This window comes from Miniopterus natalensis, chromosome 20 (genome assembly GCF_054644295.1).
Source record: "Miniopterus natalensis isolate mMinNat1 chromosome 20, mMinNat1.hap1, whole genome shotgun sequence".
NCBI classification, from domain to species: domain Eukaryota; kingdom Metazoa; phylum Chordata; class Mammalia; order Chiroptera; family Miniopteridae; genus Miniopterus; species Miniopterus natalensis.
In genome coordinates, this window is record NC_142100.1 from 811345 (window position 1) to 837933 (window position 26589).

Below are 26589 nucleotides of genomic sequence, written 5' to 3' on the forward strand. Positions count from 1 at the left end.
TGCGCTGAGAGATGGGCCAGGAGCCCTGGCGTCAGTGTGTTTCCTGTTCCCAGTCACTGTGAGATTTCCAGCAATTCGTTTCCCTTAGGTCTCAGTTTTTCAAGCTATAAGATGGAAGTGGCCCCCAAAATTTCCCATCTTACTGTTGGTCTGAGGTACAGATGAGTACTGAGAATCTGCAGATACAAGTGATGCATAAGTGCTCAGCTAGAGGAGCCATTTTCCCCATAAGGTGCTCTATAAAGGTCACTTTCCAACTGCCAGTTTAAACAGGGGAGACCTGTCACCCAGATGGTCAGTGTTTTCTGGGGAGTGAGAGAGCCGGCCATAGCAGCGCTTTAGGCTCAGCCTCCCCACACGGCCGCCCCCTCTCCCGCGACCGGCTCCCGTCCTCCAGTCTCAGGCCGCCGTCCACAGGCGCCTGCGGACATCACAGGCTGAGCCGGGCCTGTTTTCCGTGTGGTGCAGGTCAGAGGCTGAAGAGGGACGCTGCTGAGTCAGCCTCTCGGTTATTCTCAGGCAATTTTTCTTTCAGGTGCACTGCCCCACATATCTTGCTTTTCCCACTGGAGGTGAGAACACATTCAGAGAGGAGGCAGAGCGGGGAGGCTGGCCCGCAGCACCTCTGAACTCCTTGGGGGGCAGAGTAAAGGGAGCTGCCGTTGGGGAGTGAGTCATGAGCCCATCCATTCCGCCCTGCAGGTGAACACCTTCCAGGCCGTCCTGGTGTCTGACGGCTCCTATACATTCACCCTCTTCAATTACTATGAAATCAACTGGACCACTGGGACGGCAAGCGGCGGGGACCCCCTGACGGGCCTCGGGGGAGTGATGGCACAGGTGGGTGGCGGTCAGGGAGTGATGGCGCAGGTGGGTGGCGCTCGGGGGGTGATGGCGCAGGTGGGTGGTTCTCCGTTCTATCCTTCCGCACATTCTGAAGCACTGCACTCTGCTTATGCTCTCAGCAGCCTAGAGGGAGTCCTGCCCACAGCTTTTAACTAGGTAAGTATGTATGATCTTCAGGTAGACTGGGAGGCTAGTCCTGTCCACCTTCGATACCTTGATCTGGGTGTAGCATGAACTAGGCAGGCCTTTCTTACCTGAGATGACAGCCCAGAGCTGCAGGGTCTCCTGATTTCAGGCGTCCTAGATTCTGAAAACAAGGTATTTGGGCAAGTTAACCAATGGGGTAGTGTTTGTGCTGAAAAGTCCTATCTTCCTTTTGTGCTCTAGGCAGGATTTAACGGTGGAAACCTCACCAATTACTTTAGCCTCCCTGGGTCAAGGACCCCTGATATTGTGAATATCCAGGAGACCACAAATGTCAATGTTCCAGGCCGATGGGCATTTAAAGTTGACGGGAAAGAAATCGACCCAGCCAATGGCTGCACCTCCAGAGGTAAAGGTTCTTTCTCTTCTCTACAGCAAAGCAGAGTTTGTTGAGTTTAGATTGACAGGCATGCTTTTAAGCTCCGAGGGCAGACACATCCGATGTCATGCTCCCGACATCTCTCAGCTGGGTGATGGAGATCATGGTGACGTTCGTGTGCACATTTATCAGACCAAGAGCTAAACTCCTGCATGTGCTACACTGCGGTTTATGAAGTTCTTGCCCCGGGGGGGGGTTAAAGTTCCCTGCTCAGAATAACTGCAAAGTAGATGGGGATCTTGAGTCATGTCCCAGCCAGAGGGACGGAAGGGGGCCCTTCTGTTCAACATTGTATTGCTGTTGGCATTTCCCCCTTTAGTGTGCTTCTCATCTTTGCTCCTGCTCTGCCATCGGCACTTTGCAGACCCACAGAAGTGGGCGAACTTGGAGCGTTGACTGGGCTCTACAAGAGTCAATCAGTATTAGACCATGTGATAGAAAGAGAGGAAGGAAGGAAGGAAGGAAGGGAGGAAGGAAGGAAGGAAGGAAGGAAGGAAGGAAGGAAGGAAGGAAGGAAGGAAGGAAGGAAGGAAGGAAGGAAGGAAGGAAGGAGAGAAAGAAAAAAATGTGTCACAGTCTTTAGGGTAGCTTCTCCTGAAATCCTTCCAGCAGCAGGAAAACATGCCGGCATCTGGGCGGAGTCGAAGCTGGCCTTAGGGGTGTGCGACAAGCTGGTTGAACCTCATGGGTTTTCCTTTACAACCTTTTCTGAACCATCAAACCTCTCAAAGTGCAGAACATCCCAGGAGCCTCACAGGAACATCCTTGCTTACAGAATCCTGCTGCTTATGTGTCCAAAAGTATTCTGAAAACAGGATTTCTGTTAATACATCTGCTACTAGGAGTGGAGGCGACAGCAACTAGAATTAGTAAGTCGTCCCCACCCATCCTTTCAGCCATCCAGCCACTGCACCTTTCCAAAGAGCATCCTGGGAGCACCAATGAGGTGCCAGCTGCTCTATTGGGTGCTGAAGACAAAGGAGCCCTCGCCTCGCATGACACCACTATGTAGAAAAGTCAGCCACAGAAATGACAATGATGTTATTATAGGCAGGAGGGTAGGGAGCTGTGGAAGCACAGAGGATGACCCTGGGGAAATGTTTCTAGGTCTATAAAGAGGTTTGGATTGGGGTGAAGTTTTCAGGTCTCTTGTCTTCCTGGTGATCTCCATGTCTCAGCAACGCCAGGAGACCTCAGGTTCTTCAAGTGGTACAATATACAGAAAGACCACGTTCACCTGGCCTGACGGCCACGCCATCCACCCCCAGTCCCTGCCTGACCTCTGCCTTTGCTGCAAGGAAAGGTCACTTGTGAACATGCTCTGCCTGGACACCTTTACCTCTGCAGACTCTGAGGTCCTCCATGTTCAGAATAGCAGCAAATGGGCTGAGATAGAAAATAATCTGGCTCCAGAGCTCACCAGGACTTCAGGGATTGTACACTCCTCCCTTATAGACTATAACGGCAGCTTCACTCAGGGTCTGTGGGACCAACACCCCACCACCTCTCTCCCCTCTATGGCCTGGACTAGAGACCTACCCAGTGCCTCTCCCCTTTGTCCAAGCATCACAAAGCTGACTAGCTGTGGCTGTGCAGCCTAAGTGGCCAGTGGCGGCCGCGCAGCAGTGGTGACGGGAACACTGGCTCGAGAGCGGTGGTGCTGGCTGGAGGGCAGCTGTGAGCAAACTCCCCACTTGGACTTCTTTCTCTTCCTCCTGAGTTAGGGCTTCGGGTTCTGTATCCAGGACAAATCTGAGAGCCTTATACAAATCGCTGCGCATTTTTATGTGTCGCTGGATACACATCAGTCTGATGAGCCTGGGACTTGGCCTGGGTGATAGCAGGGGAAGTTGTGTGGAGCTGGTTTATTATATCATCATTTTGCAAAGAAAATGATCTCAGAGAGTCTATCTCTTGGTCCAAACCTCGTCTATTCAAAGGCACTTGCCTCCCATTTACGGAAGCCTGAAAAGGCAGAGACTGTGCGGTACTGAGTGGAGGCTGCCGCAGTGCCTGCGGTCTGAATGGGTGCCGGGGCATCAGGCTCAGGGGCCTTTTTCAAGGCTGATGCATATCACCTGCTGGGAAGGTGAACAGGTCTATTATCCCACTTGGGGCCCTATGCTCAACAGGCCTGAGACACAATTGCCTGTTGAGATACAATTTTCCTGTTGGACCGAGACAGAAAGGACCACTGCCGAGGACCCAGGCCTTCTGGCTGGGTTAACCCTGCAGCCTGTGCTGTTCACTATGTAGTCAGCTTTTTAAAATCTTGAGAAATCTTTTCAAACTACAATTTCAAACTATAGTTACTTCTGGTCTATGACATTATTTATATTTCTTAATGTTGTGTTTTTAATTCTTTCCTTTTCAGACATTCTCAATTTACCAATGCCCCTCCCTCTATCAGTGTGTGCCAATTTTTTATAGCATCACTGTTGCCCATGAGGTGGGAATGAGGAAACAGCATTGTCCCCATTTCACAGGTCAGAAGACAGCCAGGTGGAAGTTAAGTCCGTAGTCATGGAAGCTGACTGCTGAGTGTGACCATTTCCCAGTTCTCTTGACTCTGCCCCCAACCAAGGACTGTCACAGCCCTCAGCCCTAAGATGTCCCTATTTCAATTGAAGATTGATCTTAACAACTGGCAAATTTCAAAAATTTGGGGTGGAGATAATTTATTTAGGAAAATGGTTTTAAAGACTGATTGTCTACCAAGTAAGTAGCAGTGAATACTTTAAAAATTAGCACATTCCTTGAAACCATTCCTTTCCCCCCACCTCATGTGCCTCCGGACGTAGGTCCTGTCAACAAGTTCTGTCCAGCAGATAAAGGGAGAAAGGCACGGCACTTGGACAGGGCCCAGAGTGAGGAAGACAACAACTTGTGTAGTTATAACTTTGGCCTAAGCAGCATCTGTAGGATTTATGAGCCCTGGAATGTGCCAACCCAGAGGTCTGGCCTTTCTTGAATCTACCATGGAAGACTGGGATTTAAATTTGTACATCTGACTCCTGGTTCATGCTGTTAACCTTTTCTGACATATACTGGGTCCCCAACAAATGTTTGTTGGATGAGTGGGTGCATGAACGAGTGACCAGTGTTGCTGAGTCACCTGGGCGAGCCAGCCTTCCTTGGGAGGACCTCTACTCTTGGTGCTGAGAGGAGGGCTGTGACTCCTGGGGCACAGAGCCTTTCCCGGGGATTCAGACAATGTGTCTTTCCTTGAATGAAAATGTGCTCACCAGCGTGGAAAAGATCATGCTTAGGCTGGATTCAGAAAGACTCTCTTGGAACCCTGACTTCACACTGACTGATCTTGGATAAGTCACTCAGTTTCTCTTAAGCCTCAGTTTCTCACTTGCCGAGTGGGGGCAACAACACCTCATACGCTTCTTTAGTGGATTAAATGGTGTAGTACAAGTCAAGCACTTACCCGAGTGCTGCCACAGAGAATACGTCCTCAGTAAATGTTGGCTCTGGTGTCATTGTTCCCCAGGGCAGTTCCTTCGGCGAGGGGAGGTGTTTTGGGATGACCTGAACTGTACCATCAAGTGCCGCTGTCTGGATTTCAACAATGAGATCTACTGCCAGGAGGCCTCTTGTAGTCCCTATGAAGTGTGCGAACCCAAAGGCAAATTCTTCTATTGCAGCCCCGTGGAGACCAGTACTTGTGTGGTGTTTGGGGAGCCACACTATCACACTTTCGATGGCTTCCTCTTCCACTTCCAAGGCTCTTGTGCCTACCTGTTGGCCCGGCAGTGTTTGCAGACTTCCAGCCTCCCCTTCTTCAGTGTGGAGGCCAAGAATGAACACCGGGGGGGCTCAGCTGTCTCCTGGGTGAAGGAGCTCTCTGTGGAGGTGAATGGCTACAAGATTCTCATTCCCAAAGGAAGCTATGGAAAAGTCAAGGTGAGACACCCTCCATCCTTCATAGGGAGATGGAAAAGCTGGTGATGCTTCAGCCTGGGGAAGACTTTCCTAGATCTACTGGTTCTGCTATTTGCTCTTTGCACCAAAGGGATGCATGGCTCTTTCTGCCTTGCAAGTACCTTGTAAAACTCTTTACTAAGCTAAATTTTATTTATATAAGAGCTAACTTAAGCTCCCTCTTTAACATGTCTATGTGCTGTTTATCTTAAAGTACATTTATATCCCTGGTTCCCTCTAAACACTGGCGCGCGCGCACACACACACACACACGCACACACACGTTCAAGCTCAGAAGTAACTTGGAAGAGAGGTAAGTTTACTTTCTCCTAGACCTGGCTTGAGACAGTGGTAGCCACATGGCCATGCCCTGGAGATGATGTAAACACAAAGCCACACCTACAGTCCAGTACAGGCTTGATTAACAATTCTCACCGCCCCACCCTGTGCTTCGTTCTCAGGGAAGTCTCAGCACTGATTGGTGTCTTCGGCAGCACCGCCTGTACAGGCACTTGGAGAGGACTTGGTGGCTTCTGCAGTGAAGCCTGTGTAGGAAGGCCCCATAAAGGCCTTGCCCAACACCCCTCTGACAGAGTCCCTCACTGCTGTTCGGATAAGAGAAAGCCATGGCTCTCTGCTGGTCTGTTTAGCATGTGCAAATAATCCCTCTCACTATCCCCCAGATTTCAGGCAGTGCATTGACAAAAGAGGCAGAGTGGAAAGCCACCAGCAACTACTCAGGATGTGCAGGCCCCAATTTTCATAATGTTAATGAAGCCCTCATTGCAACCATACATTTATTCAAGTAATAATAGGCTGTTTGCTGAAACCTCATGCAATCCTTAGCCCCCAGCTATGGAGGTCGTCACAGAGATTACAAAGCAGAGCAGAACCCAACGCAGGGATTTCTTTCCTTTTAAAAAGCGTGCTGCGGTGTTCATGGACGTAGCAGAGGCCAGGCTGGGGCCGAAGCCCACCCGTCCTGGCTCTCCCCGCCTAGGGTTATAGAGCTTCTCAATGTCCTGATCAGAAAAGTGAGTTCTTGGTGTGGCCGAAATCCCAATTTGCTTGTTTGGTTAGTCTCCCTAGGGGCAGCTCCGTGTTTCAAATTAAAGGTAAGCGTTCAGGCGCAGCAGTTTGGAAATGTTCCCCTTTAAATGTACACGGGGCTGCCGGCCACTGCACCACCCTCGTAGGCAGATGCTCACGCTTTCTGGCAGGAACAATGCGCGGTGGCTTCTGTTACTCCTGTGGTGGGGTGATGTGGATAATACCTGCAGTTAAAAAAAAAAGCTTTATGTTTTTCATGCTTTATTCCTACTTTCCATTTTGATGGAAATTCCGTTTTGCTTACAGCCAGACTTTGTTTTAGAAGGAAAGGGTCCGACACTCCTTTTAGGCCTGCAGCTCTGCTAATTTTGCAGGGCTCTTTTCTATCGTCCAAGTGCAGGGCATAGATTCCTCGATTTTCTGTAGCAACAGGGAGATATGGATGTGAATGTAAATGTTTCAGAGAGAAAAGGTTATGTGATTCCAACTGCAAGCTAACAATGGCTTCCTTTTCCTTTTGCCAAATGGCTTCCAAGTTTCTCTGAATAAACCTGCTCTTCTCGTGCGGGGGTGGGGGGTGGCTGGGAGGATGGCAGAGCTCCCACCCAGGGTGAACTGGGGACAGGCAGGAGAGAGACAGGAAGGGAGAGAAGCCTGATATGCCTGCAAGACAACTGACTTCCTCAGACCTGCGGGGCTAGGCTGGGAATGGCCACTAAGTCTGTGCTTGCAAAATAGAGATCTCCTTTCTCCGTGTGCAGGGCTGAGGACCTGGGCTCTGTATATGGATTTTCCCCCTTTGAACTGTTCTCAAGGAACAAAATAAACAATATAAGGTTATATATACCAATGGGGACCAAAGAAAGCCAGTTAAAATCCATATATAATAAATGCCGCCTTCTAGCTAATACCAGTTTTCCTATTTCTCCCCCAGGTAAACCTGAGCAGTTTAGGGTGCTCCAGGGAAAAGCGTGCCAGGGCGAATTAGCATATGGTGATGAAGAGCTTAGACTCTGGGGTCAGAGCTGCTCAATCCCTATGCCACTACTGCCAGCTGAGTGGCCTTCTTGAGCTTTATTTTCTCCATAAAGTGGGTTGATAGTGTCAAGGAGATAGGATTCTGAGGCTGTAGTGTGGACTTGGTTACCTCTAATCAGTCCTGGGATGGAAGAAGGAGGGAGCAGTGGAGAGCACAGCTGTGGAGCTCAGCCAGGGTGATCAGGCCCTGTCGCCTACAAGTCACACAAGCCCTGGACCTTAATTTGCTCATCTGCAGAAGAGGAAGATGATGGGGAGCTTCTGAGGGTGTTGTGAGGTTGATGGAGCAGTCACATGTTTACTGTCTGGTACAAAGCTTGGCACACTGTAGCACTCAGTATTTGCTCATTTCTGCATTGCCATCCCCACTGAAATCTCTTCCCATTCCAAGGCCTATGCTTCTACTTCTCTCTCCTCACCATGTCTCTGCCCACATATTGGGAAAGGCACAGTCAAAGAGGGAAGTGGCTGGAATACAGGAGAAGGGAAGCACAGAGGTTAGGTTCATCTATCACTGGTTAGTCAAGAGATGAAGACTGGGACTGAGGGATGAAGTAAGGTTCATGTGTTGGGATCAGAGTCCTCTGGGAGCTCCTACTCTGAGCACTGCAAGCTACAGACACAAGGACTCTCTAGCTTGTAGTTTAAACTATAGGCGTGTGAGAGTAAAAGGGAATGCAATGAACACTTATGCCAGGAAAAAGCTGTAAACTGGAAATACCAGTGCTTATGGCTGGCCTAGGGTTAAAGTCAGTCTGTGTGGGACAAGATCCAATGCAAAGAAACTGAAAAAACTGGTGTAGGTTGATCTGCATAGTACAAACATGTTGTTTAAGGGTTGACTGTATTTGGCATTAACAATTATACCAATCTTGGGTAAGATTTCATTTTTAACATCTCAGCATAGGACAATACATAGTAATCATCCAGGGATCTTGCTAATTTACTTTCCTTATAATATGACTTTTCTAGCCATTGTTGGCTAATTCACTACCTGGGAGATAAGGGTATTCTTTCTACTTTTACTTCTAGCTCTCTGTTGAACAGCTTTTTTTATTATTGAATTTATTGGGGTGACATTGATTAATAAAGTTATATGGGTTTCAGGTGTACAATTCTATAATACATCATCTATATATTATGTTGTGTGTTCACCACATAAAGTCAAGTTCCCCATCACCATTTATCTCCCCTTTACCCTCTCCTACCTGCCTCTTCCCCCTTTCCCTCTGGCAATCATCATATTGTTGTCTATGTCTATGAGACTTTTTTTTGGCTTAATCCCTTCCCCTTCCTTTTCATGCAGCCCCCAAACCCCCATCCCCTAAACAGCTGTCATTCTGTTCTCTGTATCCCTGAGTCTGTTTCTATTTTGTTTGTGAGTTTACTTTATTTATTAGATTCCACATGTAAGTAAAATCATATGATACTTGTCTTTCTCTGACTAGCTTACTTCACGTAGCATAATACCCTCTAGGTCCGTACATTCTATTGCAAATACTATGGCTGACTAGTATTCCATGGTGTAAATGTCCTACAGCTTTTTTTTACCCACTCATCTGCTGATGGGCACTTGGGCTTTTTCCAGATCTTAGCTATTGTAAAGATGCTGCTATGAACATAAGGGTGCATATGTTCTTTATGATTGGTGTTCCTTAGGATATATTCCCAGATGTGGGACACTGGGTCAAAAGGCAGTTCTGTTTCTAATTTTTTGAGGAAACTCCATACTGTTTACCACAGTGGCAGCACCAGTTTTCAGTCCCACCAGCAGCATATTAGGGTTCCCTTTTTCCTCACCCTCACCATAACGTGTTGTTTGTTGATTTATTGATAGTAACAATTTTGGCAGGTCTTTTTTTGGTTCCTTATAAAGTTTTAGAATGTTTGTTCTAGATCTATGAAATATGCCATTGGTATTTTGTAGTACAATTTGATATTTGGTAAAGTGATCCCTCCTACTCTGTTCTTCTTTCTCAAGATGACTACTGCTATTTAGCATCTTCTTTGGTTCCATATAAATTTTTGGAATATTTGTTCTAGATCTGTGAAGTATGCTGTTGGTATTTTAATAGGAATTGCATTGAATCTATAGATTGCTTTGGGTAGTAAGTACACTTTAATGATGTTAATTCTTTCAATCCATGAACATGGTATATGCATCCACTGGATTGTATCTTCCTCTGTTTCTTCAATGTCCTACAGTTTTCTGAGTACAGGGACTTTTACTATCTTGGTTAAATTTATTCCTAGGTACTTCATTTTGTTGTTGTTGCACTGGTAAATGGGATTGTTTTCTTAGTTTTTCTTTCTGAGAGTTCATTATTAGTGTATAAAAATGCCCCAGTTTTTTGGTATTAATTTTGTATCCTGCTACTTTGCCAAATTCATGTATTAGATTTATTAGGTTTTTGGTGGAGTCTTTAGGGTTTTTTATGTACAATGTCATGTCATGTGTGTATAATGACAGTTTTACTTCCTCCTTTCCAATTTAGATGCTTTTTATTTCTTCCTCTTGTCTGATGGCTGTGGCAAGGACTTCCAGTTCTATGTTGAATAAGAGGGTGTAAGGGGACATCCTTGTCTTGTTCCTGAACTTAAGGAAAACACTTTTATTTTTTGCACTTTGAGTATGATGTTGGCTGTAGGTTTGCCATATTTGGTTGTTATTATGTTGAGGTATGATCCCTCTATACCCACTTTGCTGAGAGGTTTTTGTGTGTGTTTTTTTAATCAAAAATAAGTGCTGGATTTTGTTGAATGCTGTTTCAGCATCTATTGATATGATGTGATAATTGTCCTTCATTTTGTTTATGTGATGTATCACATAATTGATTTGCAAATATTGTACCATCCTTGCATCTCCGGAATAAAAGCCACTTGGTCATCAGGTATGATCTATTTAATGTATTGCTGGATCCAATTTACTAATTTTTTGTTGAGGATTTTAGCATCTATGTTCATCAGGGATATTGGATTATAATTTTCTTCCTTTGTAGTGTGTTTATCTGGTTTTGGAATTAGGGTAATGCTGGCCTCTTAAACGAGCCTGAAAGTCTTCCCTCCTCTTGAATTTTTTGGAATAGCTTGAGGAGGATAGGTGTTAGTTCTTTGAATGTTTGGTAAAATTTGCCTGTGAAACCATCAGTCCAGGACTTTTATTTGCTCTGAATTTTATTTATTTATTTATTTTTTATTACTGTTTCAATTTCACTAGCTATTATCAGTCTATGCAGGTTTTCTGATTCTTCCTGATTTAGTTTTGTAAGATTATGTGTTTCCAGCAATTAGTCCTTTTTGTCCAGGTTGTCCAATTTGTTGGTATATAGTTGATAATAGTCTTTTCTTACTATTCTTTGTACTTCTGTAATGTCAGTTGTTACTTCACCTCTTTCATTTCTGATTTTATTTATTGGGTCCTCTCTCTCTGTTTCTTGATGAGTCTGACTAAAGGTTCATCAATCATGTTTATCTTTTTAAAGAACAAGCTATTGGTTCCATTGTTCTATTTATTTATTTATTTATTTATTTATTTATTTATTTATTTATTTATTTAGGTCTCTATGTCATTTATTTATGCTCTGACCTTTATTATTTCCTTCCTTCTACTTACTCTGGGCTTTGTTTGTTGTTCTTTTAGATGTAGGGTTAAATGGTTTATGTGAGATTGTTCTTACTTCTTGAGGCCTGTAATGCTATGAACTTTCTTCTCAGGACTGCTTTCACTGAATATCATACATTTTAGGTTGTTGTGTTCATTTTCATTTGTTTTCTGGTATTTTTACATTTCTTTTGGGTCTCATGGGTAACCCATTAATTGTTTCATAACATGATATTTAGCTTCCATGTGCTTGAATGTTTTTGAGGTTTTTTTTTTATTGTAGTTTATTTCTAGTTTCATGCCATTGTGATCTGAGAAGATGCTTCTTATGATTACAATGTTCTTGAATTTGGTAAGACTTATTTTGTGTCCTAACATGTGCTCTATATTTGAGAGTGTTCCATGTGCTCTTGAGAAGAATGTATAATCTGCTGCTTTGGGATAAAATGTTCTGTAAATGTCAATTATATCCATCTGATCTAGTATGTCTTATAAGGTTGCTGTTTTGTTATTGATTTTTTATCTGAAAGATGTACCCAGTGATGACAGTGGGGTGTTAAAGTCCCTAGTATGATTGTATTGCTGTTGATTTCTCCCTTAAAGTCCATGAAGAGTTTTTTAGGTGCTCGTATATTGGATACATATATATTTACCAGGGTTATATCCTCTTGTTGGGTTGATCCTTTAGTATTATGTAGTAACGTTCTTTGTCTCTTGCTATGGCCTTTGTTTCGAAATCTGTTTTCTCAGATATAAGTATTGCTACTCCTGCTTTTTTTCCCCCTTTCATTTCCATATGCATAAAAAATTTTTTCCATCCCTTCACTTTCAGCCTTTGTGAGCTTTTTGTTCTGTGGTGGTCTCTTATAGAAAGCATATATTTGGGTCATGATTTGTTATCCATTCAGATATCCAATGTCTTTATATTGGAGCATTTAATCTATTTACATTTTAGTTTATTATTGATAGGTACTTGTTTATTGCCATTTTTTTCCTTATACCTATGTTCTTCACTATATATATTTCTTCTTCTTCTTAATGCAGTCCCTTTAACTTTTCTTGCAGTGCTAGTTTGGTGGTAATGTACTCCTTTAGCCTTTTCTTCTCTGTGAAGCTCTTTATTTCTTCTTCAATTTTATTTTATTTATTTATTTATTTTTAAATTTATCTTTATTGTTGAAAGTATTACAGGTGTCCCATTTTCCCCCCTAATTGACCTCCTCTACCTCACTCCCACCCCCTCCCCAGGCCTTCACCCCATTATTGACTGTGTCCATGGATTATGCATATATGCATATAACTTCTTTGGTTAATCTCTTCCCACCCTCCACCCCCTTCCCTCTTTCCTCTGAAATATGATCGTTTGTTGCATGCATCAAAGTCTCTGGATCTATTTATTTTATCAGATTCTTTTGTTCATTAGCTACTTCTTAAAGAAGACCCTTCAACATTTCCTGTAGTGCTGGTCTGGTGGTGATGAATTCCTTTAGCCTTTTCTTATTTGTGAAGCTCTTTATCTGACCTTCAGTTCTAAATGATAGCTTTGCTGGGTAGAGCAATCTTGGTTGTAGTTCCATGTTTTTCATCACTTTGAAAATTTCTTGCCACTCCCTTCTGGCCTGGAAGGTTTCTGTTGAGAAATCAGCTGACAGTCGTATGGATGCTCCCTTGTAGGTAACTAACTGCTTTTCTCTTGCTGCTTTTAAGATTCTCTCTTTGTCTTTAACCTTTGGTATTTTAATTATGATGTGTCTTGCTGTGGGCCTCTTTGGGTTCCTCTTGTTTGGGACCCTCTGTGCTTCCTGGACTTGTAAGTCTATTTCTTTCCCCAGGTAGGGGAAGTTTTCTGTAATTATTTTTTCAAATAGGTTTTCAATTTCTTGGTCTGCTTCTTCCCCTTCTGGCACCCCAATAATACAAATGCTGGGGCTCTTGAAGTTGTCCCAGAGGCTCCTTATACTATCTTCATATTTCTGGATCCTTCTTTCTTCTGGGTGGGTGTTTTTTGTTTCCTCATGTTCCAAATTGCTGATTTGATTCTCAGCATCCTCTACTCTACTGTTGATTCCCTGTAAGTTACTCTTCATTTCAGTTCGTGGAGCCTTCATTTCAAATTGGTATTTATAATGTTATTGGTTTCTCAGTTATTTCCCTAATAGTCTGCTTAAATATCCTTATAAACAAAATTCTGAACTCTGTATCTGTTAGCTTGCTTGGATCTATTACATTTAGTTCCTCTTCTAGAGATTTCTTCTGTTCTTTCCTTTGTGACATGTTTCTTTGCCTCCACATTTTAGCTGCTTCCTGGTGTTTGTTTCTATGTATTAGGTAGAGCTGCTATGCTCCTGGAATTTGTAGAGTGGCTTTGTGTAGTAGGTGTCCTGTAGGGTCCAGTGGCTCAGCCTCCCCAGTCACCTGAGCTGGGCCTTCCAGGTGCTTCCCTGTGTGAGCTGTGTGCACTGTCCTGTTGTAGTTGAGCCTTGGTTGCTGTTGGCATCACTGGGAGGAATTGACCCCCAGGCTAATCAGGTGTGAGGACCAGCTGCAACTACAGCCAAAGAGCTACTGTGCTGGAGACACCTGTATGGATCAGGATTTACTTCAGTGGAGCTTTGGCATTCACCAAGTGCGCCCCTTGAGTGTGTCACTCATGGATATGGTAGGGTTGTAATCCAGCGTGGTCGAGTTTGACCACCAGGTGCACTGTCTCTGGGGCTTCCGGGGAGGTGCAAAGTCAGCCTCTGCCAGTGCCACCCAGCATGAGCTACACAGCAAACCGTAGTTGGCTGCTACTTTTGCTGCGCTTGGAGGTGCCCAGGAGAGGCCAAGCTATGAACCAGTGCAGGCTTCCACTAGTGCCAGGCCTGTGGCCAGTTATCAAGATGTATGGGGCCCGCTGCTGCTTGCTTGAGAGATTTTAGGAAAGTCCTAAGCATAAGGCTTGGGAAGCCACTTGCACAGAAAAGCTCCTGGAAATGGCTTGGATGAACTTGCAGGTAGGGAGGGGTGGGGCCTCTGGGAATCACCAGGTGGGGGGCAAAGGTGTGAGTCAGGTGCTGGAGGTTCAAATATGGTGCCTGCGTGCCCTCTGTGTGTGGGGAGGACTTGCCAAAGGAGCAATGGCCTCTGTCAGCTCTTCTGCCTGGGAGGAAGCTGCCCCTCCACTTCCTGGCCCACGTTCAGGCAGGTTAGCTCCTCCCCGAGTGTCCCAGGTCCTTTCAAGCTGCTGCCCGGAGCTGGGCTCCGAGGGAGCGCATATGAGTGAGTCCGTTCGCAGGCCCTTTAAGATGAGCTGCTTGGGACTCCTGCACCCTCCACAACTCTCAGCCACAGTCCCCACTGGTTTTCACAGCCCAAAGTTGTGGGGATATCTCTCCCCAGCCCTGGAGCCCTGGCCTGGGGGGCCTGATGTGGGCTGGGACGCCTCACTTCTTTGGGAAACTGCCACTGCCGAGATATCCCTCTCGGGTTTAAACCGGGGCACCTGCTGTGGGCCTGCAGCCTAGTCTCTGAGATCCAGCCCCAATCCACTGACGTCTCTGCCCCTCGTACCGGTCTTGATGCTTCTTCAGCTCCCTGGTTGTCGGGCTTCTGTTCAGCTAGATTTCAGGAGGTTCTGAGTGATGGTGGTTCTGTGTTTTAGTTGTATTTTTGATGTGGTTGTGGGAGGCAGCGGGTGCAGCTGTTACCTGCGCCGCCACCTTGTTTCCTCCAGATATTTTAATTTAGAGCATTTAACGTGTGTCTTCTTCAATTTTAAATGATAGCCTTGCTGGATAGAGTAATCTGGTTTCCAAATCCTTGCTTTTCATTACTTTGAGAACTTCATGACAATTTCATGTATCCTGAAGTGTTTCTGTTGAGAAATCATCTGTGTCTTGTAGGCAACTGTCTCTCTCTTGCTGCCTTTATGATTCTCTCTTTGTCCTCTTTCGCCCTTTTAATTGTGATGAGTCTTGTTGTGGGCTCTTTGGGTTAATCTTGATTGGGACCCTCTGTGGTTCCTGAACTGCTGTTACTTTTCCCTTCACCAAGTTAGGGAAGTTTTCTGCCATTATTTTTTTTAACAAGTTCTCTGCCCCTTGCTCGCTTTTTTCTCCTTCTGGTACCCCTACGATGCAGTTGTTGTGACATTTCCTATTGCCCCAAAGTTCTCTTAAAATATCCCCATTCTTTTAAATTTATTTTCTTTTTGCTGCTCTGATTGGGTGTATTTCCTACCTTGTCTCCAAATCATTTACTTGATCCCCCACCTCCTCTGGCCTATTGTTCACTCCTCCCAGTGTGTTCTTGATGTCAGATGTGGTATTTTTCATGGTTTCTGTGTCCTTTTTTATGCTGTTGTATTTCTCACGGAGTTCCTCGAGCTTTCTTAGAACCATTGCTTTGAACTGTATATTGGATCAATTGCTTGCCTCTATTTCATTTAGCTCTTTCTCTGCAGATTCCTCCTGTTTTTTCACTTGGAGCCTGTTTACTCGCCTCCCCATTTTGGCTGTCTCTTTGTGTTTGTTTTTATGTATTAGATAGAACTGCTGTGACTTCCAGTCTTTGTGGGGTGGCCTTATGTAGTAGGTGTCCTGTGGGACTCAGTGTTTCAGTCTCCTTGATCCCCTGAGCTGGCTGCCCTAGGAATGTCCCTTGTGTGGGTTATGTGGGCCCTTGTGTTGTAATTGAGTCTTGATTGTTATTTGCCCATTCATGGGTGGATCCACCCACAGGCTTACTCTTGGGCACAACCCTGACCACGGGGTGCAAGATGCTGTGCAGGTGCCATCTCGAGGTGCCTTAATGGGCTCAGTAGCACAGTCTTCCACATCACCTGAGTTCTGTGTTCTGAGAATGTTTCTTGTGGGTTATGTGCAATCCCTGTTGTAGTTGAGGCTTGAATGGTGTTGGCCCTTTTTTGGGTGGAGTTGACCCTTCAGACTGGGTGACTCTAAGGATAATCTTTGATCACTCTGTATGAGTCACTGTGCAGGGGCTACCCTCTGAGGTGGGGTTGTTCACAAGAGGGTCTGGTGCCTGACAGAATCCCTCTTTGGGTGTACTGCTTGTTGTGTTGAGCTCTGGTGTGATCTGAAGCCCACTACTGGCTGTGTTGTTTCTTGGTTCACTTGTGTGGGTTTCAGGTATAAGTCACTGTCAGACATTGTGTATAACCAGCCTTGGTCTACCTGCCTGTAGCTACCACACTTTTCAATGTTTTTGTCTGGGTCTACTTGACCTGAGTGTGCACGGGAGGGGCCAATGGGTATAAAAGTGTCAGCTTCTTCTAGCTTAGAGCTGGGGGCAGGTCTGTAAAAGGACTGAGGCCTCCTGAGTTGTGCCTTCACAGTCAGCTTCTCCACCACCCCCTGAGGTTGCCTGGTCTTCCTCTAGAGCCTTTAGAAAGGAGACTGTAGGATGACCCAAGGCTAGATGAGATAAACTTAGTGGGCCCCCTATTTGGGAATCACACAGTCATGTATTCAATGAGGGAAAGTACCCCCTGGTTCAAAGCCAAACCCCTCAGTCTCTGCCAGAGTCTCCAACTCTATTTCCCTCAAGGGAGATTTGCTGCAGGTTCAGGCTGGGTACAGACATCTATCTACTCTGCAGGAAGAAGCTAAGTCACCTTGGGCTCAGGGGGATAGATCAAAAGAGTCTCCTATTGAGGAGGATGCTGGCCCAGCTTGCGGGGGGGGGGGGACAGGGAAGGATTGGGTTGGAGGGGGGACTAAGCACTTTGTCCTGGTCCCAAACAAGAGGCTTCAACAATCTCACACTTTGAATATACCAGTTATGAGCCTCTCTCCCTTCCCCCACAAAACTGTGCTCCAAATCACTGATTCAGTCCTCTGCTTCATCCAACCTACTGTTTATTCTTTCTAGTGTATTATTAATTTCAGATAATGTATCCTTCATCTCTGACTGTTTCTTTTCCATGATTTCTGTCATTTTTCATGCTGTTGAAGTTCTAAGTTTCTTGAACATCCTTATAACCATTTTTTTGAAGTCTATATCTGGTAAATTGCTTTCCTCCATTTCACTTAGCTCTTTTTCTGGAGAACAGGAGATTTATCCTATTCTTTCATTTGGGGTATGTTTCTTTGTCTCCCCAGTTTGACTGCCTCTCTGTGTGTTTTTTACTATGCACTAGGTTTCCCTCTCTTGGTAGTATGGTCTTATGTAGTAGGTGTCTTATGGGACCCAGTGGTACAGTGCCATGATCATCTAAGCGTGGTGCTGTAGGAATGTCCCTTTTGTGGGTTATGTGAGCCCTCCTGCTGTAATTGAGTCTTGGTTGTTGCTGCTATTGGCCTATTTGTGTATGGGGTCAACTCAGATTGGCTGACTGTGAGTATTGACCCCAACCACAGTGTAGGAGCTGTTTTGCAGGTGCTGACTACATGAAGTGGAATTAGCCTCAGCAGGGTCTGATGACTATCAAAATCTCCCTTTGGATATTCCACTTGTGAAACTAATTGGATTCTACTCTGATGTTGTCTGAAGCTGGCCACTGGGTGTGTCTGTTCTGGCTCCTTTGGGAGGGACTCTGGTACGCTCACTGCCTATGACTGGACCTGGGAAACCTGTTTGGAGCTACAAAGCTATTCACACTTTGTGTCTACCTGTGTTGGGCCTTGGTGTGTGCGGGATTGACCAAGCTGCACATCAAGATTGGGCTTCACCAGCACCAAGCACATGGGCAGGTAAGCAGAAGTACCAAGGCACCCTGAGATCTGCCTTCACTTGTTGGCTGTCTGGCTTAGTCACTGAAAGAGCTTCTGGTGGTATTCAAGTGGCATAAGGTAGGTTCTCAGTGAGTCATGAGGTAGGGGAGAGTCATGTTCATCAAATTGATACAGGTTCAAACTCAGTGTTAGTGCTTGGTCTGAGGCCACTAAGCAAAAGTCCCAGGGTACAGCAAGTCCAGCTGCTACCCCCCATGTGCCCACAGACCTTTGTGCTGGGGAAGGGTCTCAGGGAGTCATCAGGGTGATGTCAACAGAGTTTATCAGGCCCAAACAGACCAAGATTTGGCTGTGTGAAAGGAAGCTCTGCATCAGTCAGGCATGGAAGGGAAATATGATGACCTCCATCATAGAGCCGCATAATTTGTCTGTCCCAGATTCTCCTGGGAGCCCTAGCTTGGTAGGGTAGCACAGCTAGCAGTTGTGAGGGTGGGGTTAGTGGCTCTCCCAAGAAGGTGAGGCACAGATCAGGCTTGGGGAAAGGTAGGGAAGTTACTCCTGCCCCAGAGCCACACAACTCAGTCTGTCTTGGATTTTGCACAGACCTCCTGGGGAATCCATGCTCAGCAGGGTGGAATGACCAGGAGTAGGGAGGGTGGGGCCACCAAGAGCCCAGGTGGTGGGGCTAGCAGATCTCCCATGATGGGGAGGTGCTGGTCAGTTTCATGGGAAAGTGGAAGGAAAGTCCACCACCCCAGAGCCACACTACTCAGTCACTGACACCCCCTGAGTCTGCCTAGACCTCTTCACCTTGGCTCAGGCAGCTGACTCCTCAGCAGGGTAAACTCTTCTGGGTAGAGTGACAGGAATTCCAGACAGTGGGGTTATTGCATTCCCCTAGGCTGATGCCATGTGGAGGGGAATGCTCCACTCAAGGAAGATGGTGTCTGTGGTGTGGGAGAGGGACTCAGTACAAGGATCCTGGCAGCTGTCCCTTCAGCTCTCTCCCCATAGCCACAACCCCCACTCTCTCCTCATAAGACTCTAATTTGCTCCACTCTCCCTCCTCCGGAGCCAAAGGTGAGTGGCTACCAATGAGATTTTTTACATTGGCCCTTTAAGAGTGTTGCCTATGTCTCTAGCAGACTCCCATCTCTCCTTTGCAGACAGAACCCCTGTTGATTTTTCACAGCCAAATGTTATGTGGACACCTCTTCCTGGCTCTGGTGCTCTGGGATGGGGAGCCCAGTGTGGGTTTGAGACCCCATGCTCCTCAGGGGGGACCTTTTCAGCTAAGGCCCAGGCATCCCTCTGGAATCTAGCTGCCTCCTGTGGGAGTGGGGCCAGCCCTTTATGTGTTGCCACCCTTCCTAAAAGTCTCCATATGGCTTCTTTAGTACATTCTTGGTAATAAGACTTCGGTTCAGCTGTCTTCAGTTGGTTATTTTCTATGCTTGCTCTATATTTTACTTATAATTCCAGTTTCATTCTGGGAGGAGGTGAGTGTAGCTTCCACCTGCTCTGCCAACATCTTCCATCTCTGGACAACTTATTTCATTCTTTTCTTCTTTTTTAAATCTTTATTGTTGATAGTATTACAGATGTCCCCCCCCCCATTGCTCCCCTCTACCCAGTTTCCACCCCATCCCAGGCCTTCATCACCATATTGTCTGTGTCCATGGGCAATGCATATATGCTCATAAAGTCTTTGGCTAATCTCTTCCCACCCCCTCCACCTCCTTACCTCTGAGATTCATCAGTCTGTTCCATGTTTCCATGTGTCTGGTTCTATTTTATTCCTCCTTTTATTTTGTTCATTAGATTCTACATAGAAGTGAGATCATGTGATATTTGTCTTTCTCTGACTGTCTTATTTCACTTAGCATAATACTCTCCAGGTCCATCCATACTGTCGCAAAAGCTAAAATTTTCTTCTTTTTATGGCCATGGTGTAAATGAACCGCAGTTTTTTAACCCACTCATTTACTGATGGGCACTTGGGCTATTTCCGGATCTTAGCTATTGTAAATAACTCTGCTATGAGCATAGAGGTGCATATATTCTTTCTGGTTGGTGTTTCAGGATTCTTAGGATATATTCCTAGAAGTGGGATCACTGGGTCAAATGGCAGTTCTATATTTAATTTTTTGAGGAGTCTCTACACTGTGTTCCATAGTGGCTGCCCCAGTCTGCATTCCTACCAGCAGTGTACCAGGGTTCCCCTTTCTCCACACCCTCTCCAGCACAGGTCATTTGTTGATGTATTGATGGTAGACATTCTGACAGGTGTGAGGTGGTACATCTTGTAGTTTCAGTTTGCATCTTTCTGATGATTAGTGATGTTGAGCATTTTTTTCATATTTCTCTTGGCCATATGTATGTCCTCTTTGGAGAAGTGTCTATTCAGGTCTGCTGCCCATTTGAACAACTTTTTTCTTAAGCATATTTTTCTTGTCTGTTTTCCCCCTTAAGTCTTACTAATCTCTAGAGACAGAAAATTGCACATGGTATCTGTCACAGTAAATGTTGGGAGTGATGCTTGGACAGTCTATTGTCTCACTCCTAGACAATTCAGAAAGTAGCAACAATGATGGCATCAAAGACCCTTGCCTTTCTTGTGTGCCAGAAATCAGTATGGTTCCAGCTTGGAAAGCATATATGCACTTACAGTCAGTTCCACCAAGGACTAAACATTCTATCCCAGCCCACGAGTGTGATGTCTATAGGTGCCAGGCATGTTAAGTGTGAAAAAGAAGAAAATTAACTCTCTCTGTTGGAGGCTTATCAAGCTACCTACTCAAGTGAGCCAGACCTTTGGGTCTCATTCTTGATTCTCCCCCCTTTCTCACTCCCCGCTGCAAATACCCACCAGGCCCTGCTGAGGGTACCCCATGAGTCTGTCCCCCGCTCTCCATGTCATTATGCAGTTTAGGCCCTCATTCTCCATCACTCCTGGATTCTAGCAGCAGTCGCCCGTCTGCTTTCTCTGCTTCCGATTTTGACTTACTTCACTGAGTCCTTCATGCTGCCCAGAATGGACTTTCTAAACTACAAATCTATGTCATTCCTTTTTTTAAAACCTTTTGGGGCTCTCCCTACAGAAGAGAAGTCCAAGTTTTGGGAGTTTTGTTTTTGTGGGATTTTGTTTTGTTTTGTTTTAAAACAGAGTTTTAAAGGTACTTCAAGGCCTGTTTCCAACACAGAAGCCCAAGCAATTTTCTAGAAATGGAAGTCAGTCAAAGCCAAAGTCTTCACAATGGATGAACGGTTCTGCCCATTTGGGCTGCTCTTATCTCTCTGATATCATGAGCACTGCCTTGCGCTCTCTGCTCCAGCCACATTGGCGTCTGGAGGTCCCGGGAGTTCCCTGGCACACTCCACCTCAAGGCCTGGCTGGTCACCCTTCATGAGCCACTTTCCTCCCAGATGATAGCATAGTTTGCTTCCTCATCTCAAATGTCCCCTTCCCAATGAAGTCTTCCCTGACTATCCTACTTGAAATTAGAAACCCTCTTTCCTAGTACTTTTGATTCACATTCTTTGCTTTATTTATCTGTAGAACATTTTTCTGGCATACTTATATATTTTACCTATTTATTTTGTTATTGATCTCCTCAACTAAAATATAAGTTCTACGATGCGGGCATTGTCACTTGTTGCTAATCCCCAGCTCTTAGATAAGTCCTTAGTATACAGAAAAGGCTGAATTGGTATTTGTTGAATGAATGGACCTCGCCCCTGTCTCCAGCTTCATCTCTGACTACCCCTTCTCTCTACAGTTCAGTAACACCCTACGACCATCCCACCTGGCCTTTATTCTTTTGTCCTGGAACCTCTTACTCCCCACTCTTCTTTTGTCCACTTCTGTTTGTCTTTAAAGACCCAGGTCAGACTTAATTCCCTCTAAAAAGCTTTAGATGACTTCCCCAGGCTGGATTAAGTGTTCATTGCATCACTTATTAACACATACTTCAAACAGTATATTATAAATATCATTTGTGGCCCTCTTCCTCAGTAGACTGAGGGCTCATGAGAGGCAGGGCCAACTATTTATTTTTATTCCTTATTTCTCAACACCTAATGTAGTGCTTGGTACCAGTAAGTGTTCAAATTTGCTGCTGTCGAATGATTTCGTCACATGATCCTGATGTCAGGAAGTGAGGGTGAAACTCTTGGAGAATAATACTAGGGCAGTCTCAATGCTAAACTGTGGAACAGTTCTCAGTGCACATTTCAGCTGGGAGGAGGGATCAGGGAGTGTTAAGTGCATTAAGGGTGGAGTGGACAAGTGACTAAGCTGACATTTAAAGAATGGTTTAGAGGAATAAAGAGGAAAAACACGGTAACCAGTCTTTCAAGAAGAGGCTTGAACTGGCCCTGAAGCCAGCAGGAAAGTTGACAATCACTTGGTCCCCGGAGGGTCCAGAGTGGCCCTAGGAATGCACATCAGTCACAGCTTAAATGAAACACAGTGCTCAGATGGCCCACACCAGCCTGACCTTGAGGGTTCCCTGGGCAAGCCGACTGGAGCCTAGGCAGTTTGGGGGATCTGTTCTCTCTGGAGCACTGAACTGCTTTGCCTCCCTTTTCTGACATTGGCTGGAACCATTGCCCTAGCACTTGCTCACCTGCCTTCTACTATTATTGTTGTTGGCAGGTTAATGATCTAGTGACTTCTTTGCCTGTCACCTTAGACTTGGGGGCAGTGAAAGTCTACCAAAGTGGCATGTCAACTGCCGTGGAAACAGATTTTGGGCTCTTAGTGACGTTTGATGGCCAGCACTACGCCTCCATTTCCATCCCAGGCTCCTATATAAACTCCACGTGTGGGCTCTGTGGGAACTACAATAAAAACCCACTGGATGATTTCCTCCGCCCAGATGGCAGGCCAGCCATGTCAGTCTTGGATCTAGGAGAGAGCTGGCGGGTCTACCACACGGAGTGGAAGTGTGACTCAGGCTGTGTTGACAACTGCACCCAATGCGATGCTGCCACCGAGGCCCTCTACTTTGGCTCCGACTACTGTGGCTTCCTCAATAAGACGGACGGCCCCCTGTGGGAGTGTGGCACTGTCGTGGACCCCACAGCCTTTGTTCACAGCTGTGTATATGATCTATGCAGCGTGAGGGACAATGGGACACTCCTCTGTCAAGCCATCCAGGCCTATGCCCTTGTGTGCCAAGCCCTTGGCATTCCAATTGGAGACTGGCGATTCCAGACTGGGTGTGGTAAGCTGACATCCATACAAATAGAAGGCTGCTTTTGTGCAGGGGTGCAGAGAAAGGGTTTCCGGGCTCCTCAGAAATCTCATTAGGAGAAATTGTCTGACAGTGAAGGTAAGGTTGAAATATCACAAATTATAAAAAACAAACTATAAAAGGATCTTGTACCCTCACCGAATACTATACCCAGAAAACAAAAAACCACTGATGTGCATAAATGGTCTGGGAACATGGAATGGGAGGCAGGAAATGCCTGGCTGGAAGAAGGCCCTGTGGCAGGGGTGGCAATCTCAGAGTTGAGCCGGGAGGTAGGGTTTTCAGAGGTGCAGGTGGCTTTCTTGGTGGCTGTTGCGTAAATGCAGACATTGGCCTGGGGCATCAAAACCAGCCACCTCCCAGGGGGACCAATGGCTTTTGTTCCTTGGCTCACTCTTCTCCACTTTCAGCCCCTTTAGTTTTGTGTCTCTTGCTCAGTAGCACTTACACTGACCTGCTGCTGCTGGTGGAGGAAGGGGCTGCAGAGGGAAACTATATCGTACCAGGAAAAAGCTCTTTTTCTGAAATGCTACATGGTTAGGAAAAGCTCCAATAGTGGGGGAAATCCAGTATCTTTTAAATTATACTTTTGGATTAAGCATTTTGTACCATTTAGTTATCTTGTTATTGCTTCTTCTAGCCCACTTAAATCTCCTTTTATTTCCCAAGTTATGCAAATTTTTAGAACAAGCAAACAAATAACAGCTACTTGGAATTTTCTTTCTTTCCTGGTCCTTGGTTTTCTCCATATGAGTAAACAAAATTATAATCCATGCATTTGAGAGTGCTATGGAGGTGAGATTTAAAAGTTCCTTTAAATTCCAAGGCCAGAGTGAAATTCTTGTCCTACCAGTATAGGTTGAATTCACATAAATCTTTGTGTATCAGATTCATTTCTTTGAGTACTGGTCAAACTACTAAGAGACAGTGTGTTTTCTCATTGTGACTGACCAGCCTCTATTGTGTCTGGAGCGTACAAATTCTGATTCAAGTTTAAATTGAACATGGCTTTTCTTTGATCCAAGGGCATCCAAATTGCCTAACTAAATTCTTGCCTATAATGACTATTTGTCCAGTGGTAGTACTTTCCTACCTTCCACATTCCCCTCCAGCCGGCCCTCCCTCTCCCACTCCCTCTCCCCTCCCCCTCCCTGTCCCTCTCTCACCCTCCCTCCCTCCCCCTCCCTCCCCCTCACCCTCCCTGTCCCTCTCTCACCCTCCCTCCCTCCCCCTCCCTCCCCCTCCCCGTCCCTGTCCCTCCCCCCTCCCCCTCCCTCCCCCCCTCCCCCTCCCTCCCCCCCTCCCCCTCCCTCCCCCCCGTCCCTCCCCCCCTCCCCCTCCCTCCCCCCTCCCCCTCCCTCCCCCTCCCTGTCCCTCCCTCCCCCTCCCTGTCCCTCTCTCCCCCTCCCTCTCTCTCCCCCTCCCTCCCCCTCCCCCTCCCTGTCCCTCTCTCACCCTCCCTCCCCTCTCTCTAACGTTGGTTGGATGAATCATATTTAATTAAGAGAGCTAGTTTACCAGGCCCTTGAGCTCCTGCCTTTTGGATTCAACCAGATCCAAACATTTATGTAGACTCTGATGTTCTTAAAGTGAGAATGGAAGGTTTCTAAGACAAGAAGGGCCATCGAAAGGCATCTAGTTCTAGTTTCAGTCCAGACACAATTCTATTCAGATAACCAGGCTCTTTCATATTTTTAATGCTCCAGATAATTCATTTTTGCAACCTTCTTTGGTCACTCTTAGGCATCCTAAGTACCTCCCTGTTCGAAATGTTATGTTTTCAAATTACTCCTCTAACAGTTACATTTTTCATTTCTTCTACGAGTTGAATTTATTTCCTCCTAAGAATGGACCGTGCCCTTTAAAATCAGAACAATATATGTGTCCATCAGTTTAAGATCTTGAAAGATCAAACAGTAAATCTATGTTGAATAACCTGTAGCCTAGTTGGGAGAGCAGCCCGAAGCTCCAATTCCGTCAAGGCGGCGGAGTGCGGGTGGGCGCCCGCGGGTCCCGGGGAGGCCCCGCGCCCGCCCCGCAGACCCCGCCTGGGCCCCGCGCCCGCCCCGCAGACCCCGCCTGGGCCCCGCGCCCGCCCCGCAGACCCCGCCTGGGCCCGGCCCTGACCCGCAGACCCCGCCTGGGCCCCGCGCCCGCCCCGCAGACCCCGCCTGGGCCCGGCCCTGACCCGCAGACCCCGCCTGGGCCCGGCCCTGACCCGCAGACCCCGCCTGGGCCCGGCCCTGACGGCCGTCCCGCGCTCTCCCCGCAGCGGCCGCCGTGCAGTGCCCCAGCTTCAGCCACTACGCCGTGTGCACCAGCAGCTGCCCCGACACGTGCGCCGACCTCACGGCCTCGCGGGGCTGCGCCGCGCCCTGCACCGAGGGCTGCGAGTGCGACGCGGGCTTCGTGCTGGGCGCGGGCCAGTGCGTCCCGCTGCACCAGTGCGGCTGCGACTTCGACGGGCGCTACTACGCGCTGGGCGAGTTCTTCTGGGCCACGGCCGACTGCTCGGTGCAGTGCGTGTGCGAGGAGGGCGGCGACGTGTACTGCTTCAACAGGACGTGCCGCGCGGACGAGGCGTGCGCGCTCGAGGCGGGCCACCGCGGCTGCTTCCCGCGCCGCGAGACCGTGTGCCTGGTGGGCCAGGACCAGGTGCTGCACACCTTCGACGGCGCCGCCTTCGCCTTCCCCGCCGAGCTGTCCTACACGCTGCTGCGGACCTGCCCCGCGCAGCCCGAGTACCTGGAGGTGGACATCCACAAGCGGCGGCCGGGCGCGCCCGCCTGGCTGCGCGGCCTGCGCGTCCTGGTGGCCGACCAGGAGGTCAAGATCGGCGGCGCGGCCGCCTCCGAGGTCAAGGTAAGGCCGCCCCGCGCGCTGCCTCCGCCCCAGCCCCAGCCCGGGAGTGGTTTGTAGAAAGGCAGTGGCTCCAAGATGGGAGCACCGTCCAGCCGCGGGCACCGAATAAGCGTCGGACGCGCGGGAGAGGGGCGACGCGGGGTTGCCGCGAGGCCCTGCCGCGGGCCCTCCCAGGGCAGCCCCGGCCGCGCTGCATTCCAGGCGGGATCGCAATTGACCCTATCAGGTATATAGAATCATCCTCATTTTACAGAGGAGAAGAGTGAGGCACAGGGAGGGTTAGTATCTTCCTCGGGGACACACAGCCACAAGAGTCAAGCCCAGGCAGGCTGGCCCCAGAGCCTATGCTCTCTGCCCTGTACCTGTAATAGGAATTCATATGGGGTAATGCAGAGGGTGCCCCTTACCCCTCTGACCTGGTCTAAAGTGCCCAGGATTAGGCATCCATACTTACAGATCATTCGTTCTGGAAGTGGTCTTAGGAATAATCTAGTGCAACTCCTTGTTTCTGTGTGCAGATCCCAACAGACCGCCTTAGAAATGCTGCCTCACAGCTACATAGTGGCAGAGCTGGGATGACAGAGGAGGTCTTCATTCTCCCTGTCTAACATGCCTTTCACAATATCACATGAAGTGAAAACAAAAATCAAAGCACTACTGTACAAGGACATAATAAAACACACATCCACAAACTGAAAGGGTGTGTTTTCACTCCCATTGACACATGGGCAGAGGTTAGTGTAT

General features: G+C 47.1%; 1 protein-coding gene across 1 annotated transcript in view; it reads left to right on the top strand.

Annotated features, from left to right (window-relative positions):
- Positions 1-26589, top strand: part of TECTA (tectorin alpha) — a 127975-nt gene that overhangs the window by 20750 nt on the left and 80636 nt on the right. Inside the window, exons 5-9 of the mRNA XM_087828512.1 lie at positions 703-840; positions 1234-1399; positions 4929-5341; positions 22383-22953; positions 25256-25845. Of these exons, the coding sequence (XP_087684638.1) occupies positions 703-840; positions 1234-1399; positions 4929-5341; positions 22383-22953; positions 25256-25845 (1878 nt within the window). The remainder of the gene's footprint in view (positions 1-702; positions 841-1233; positions 1400-4928; positions 5342-22382; positions 22954-25255; positions 25846-26589) is intronic.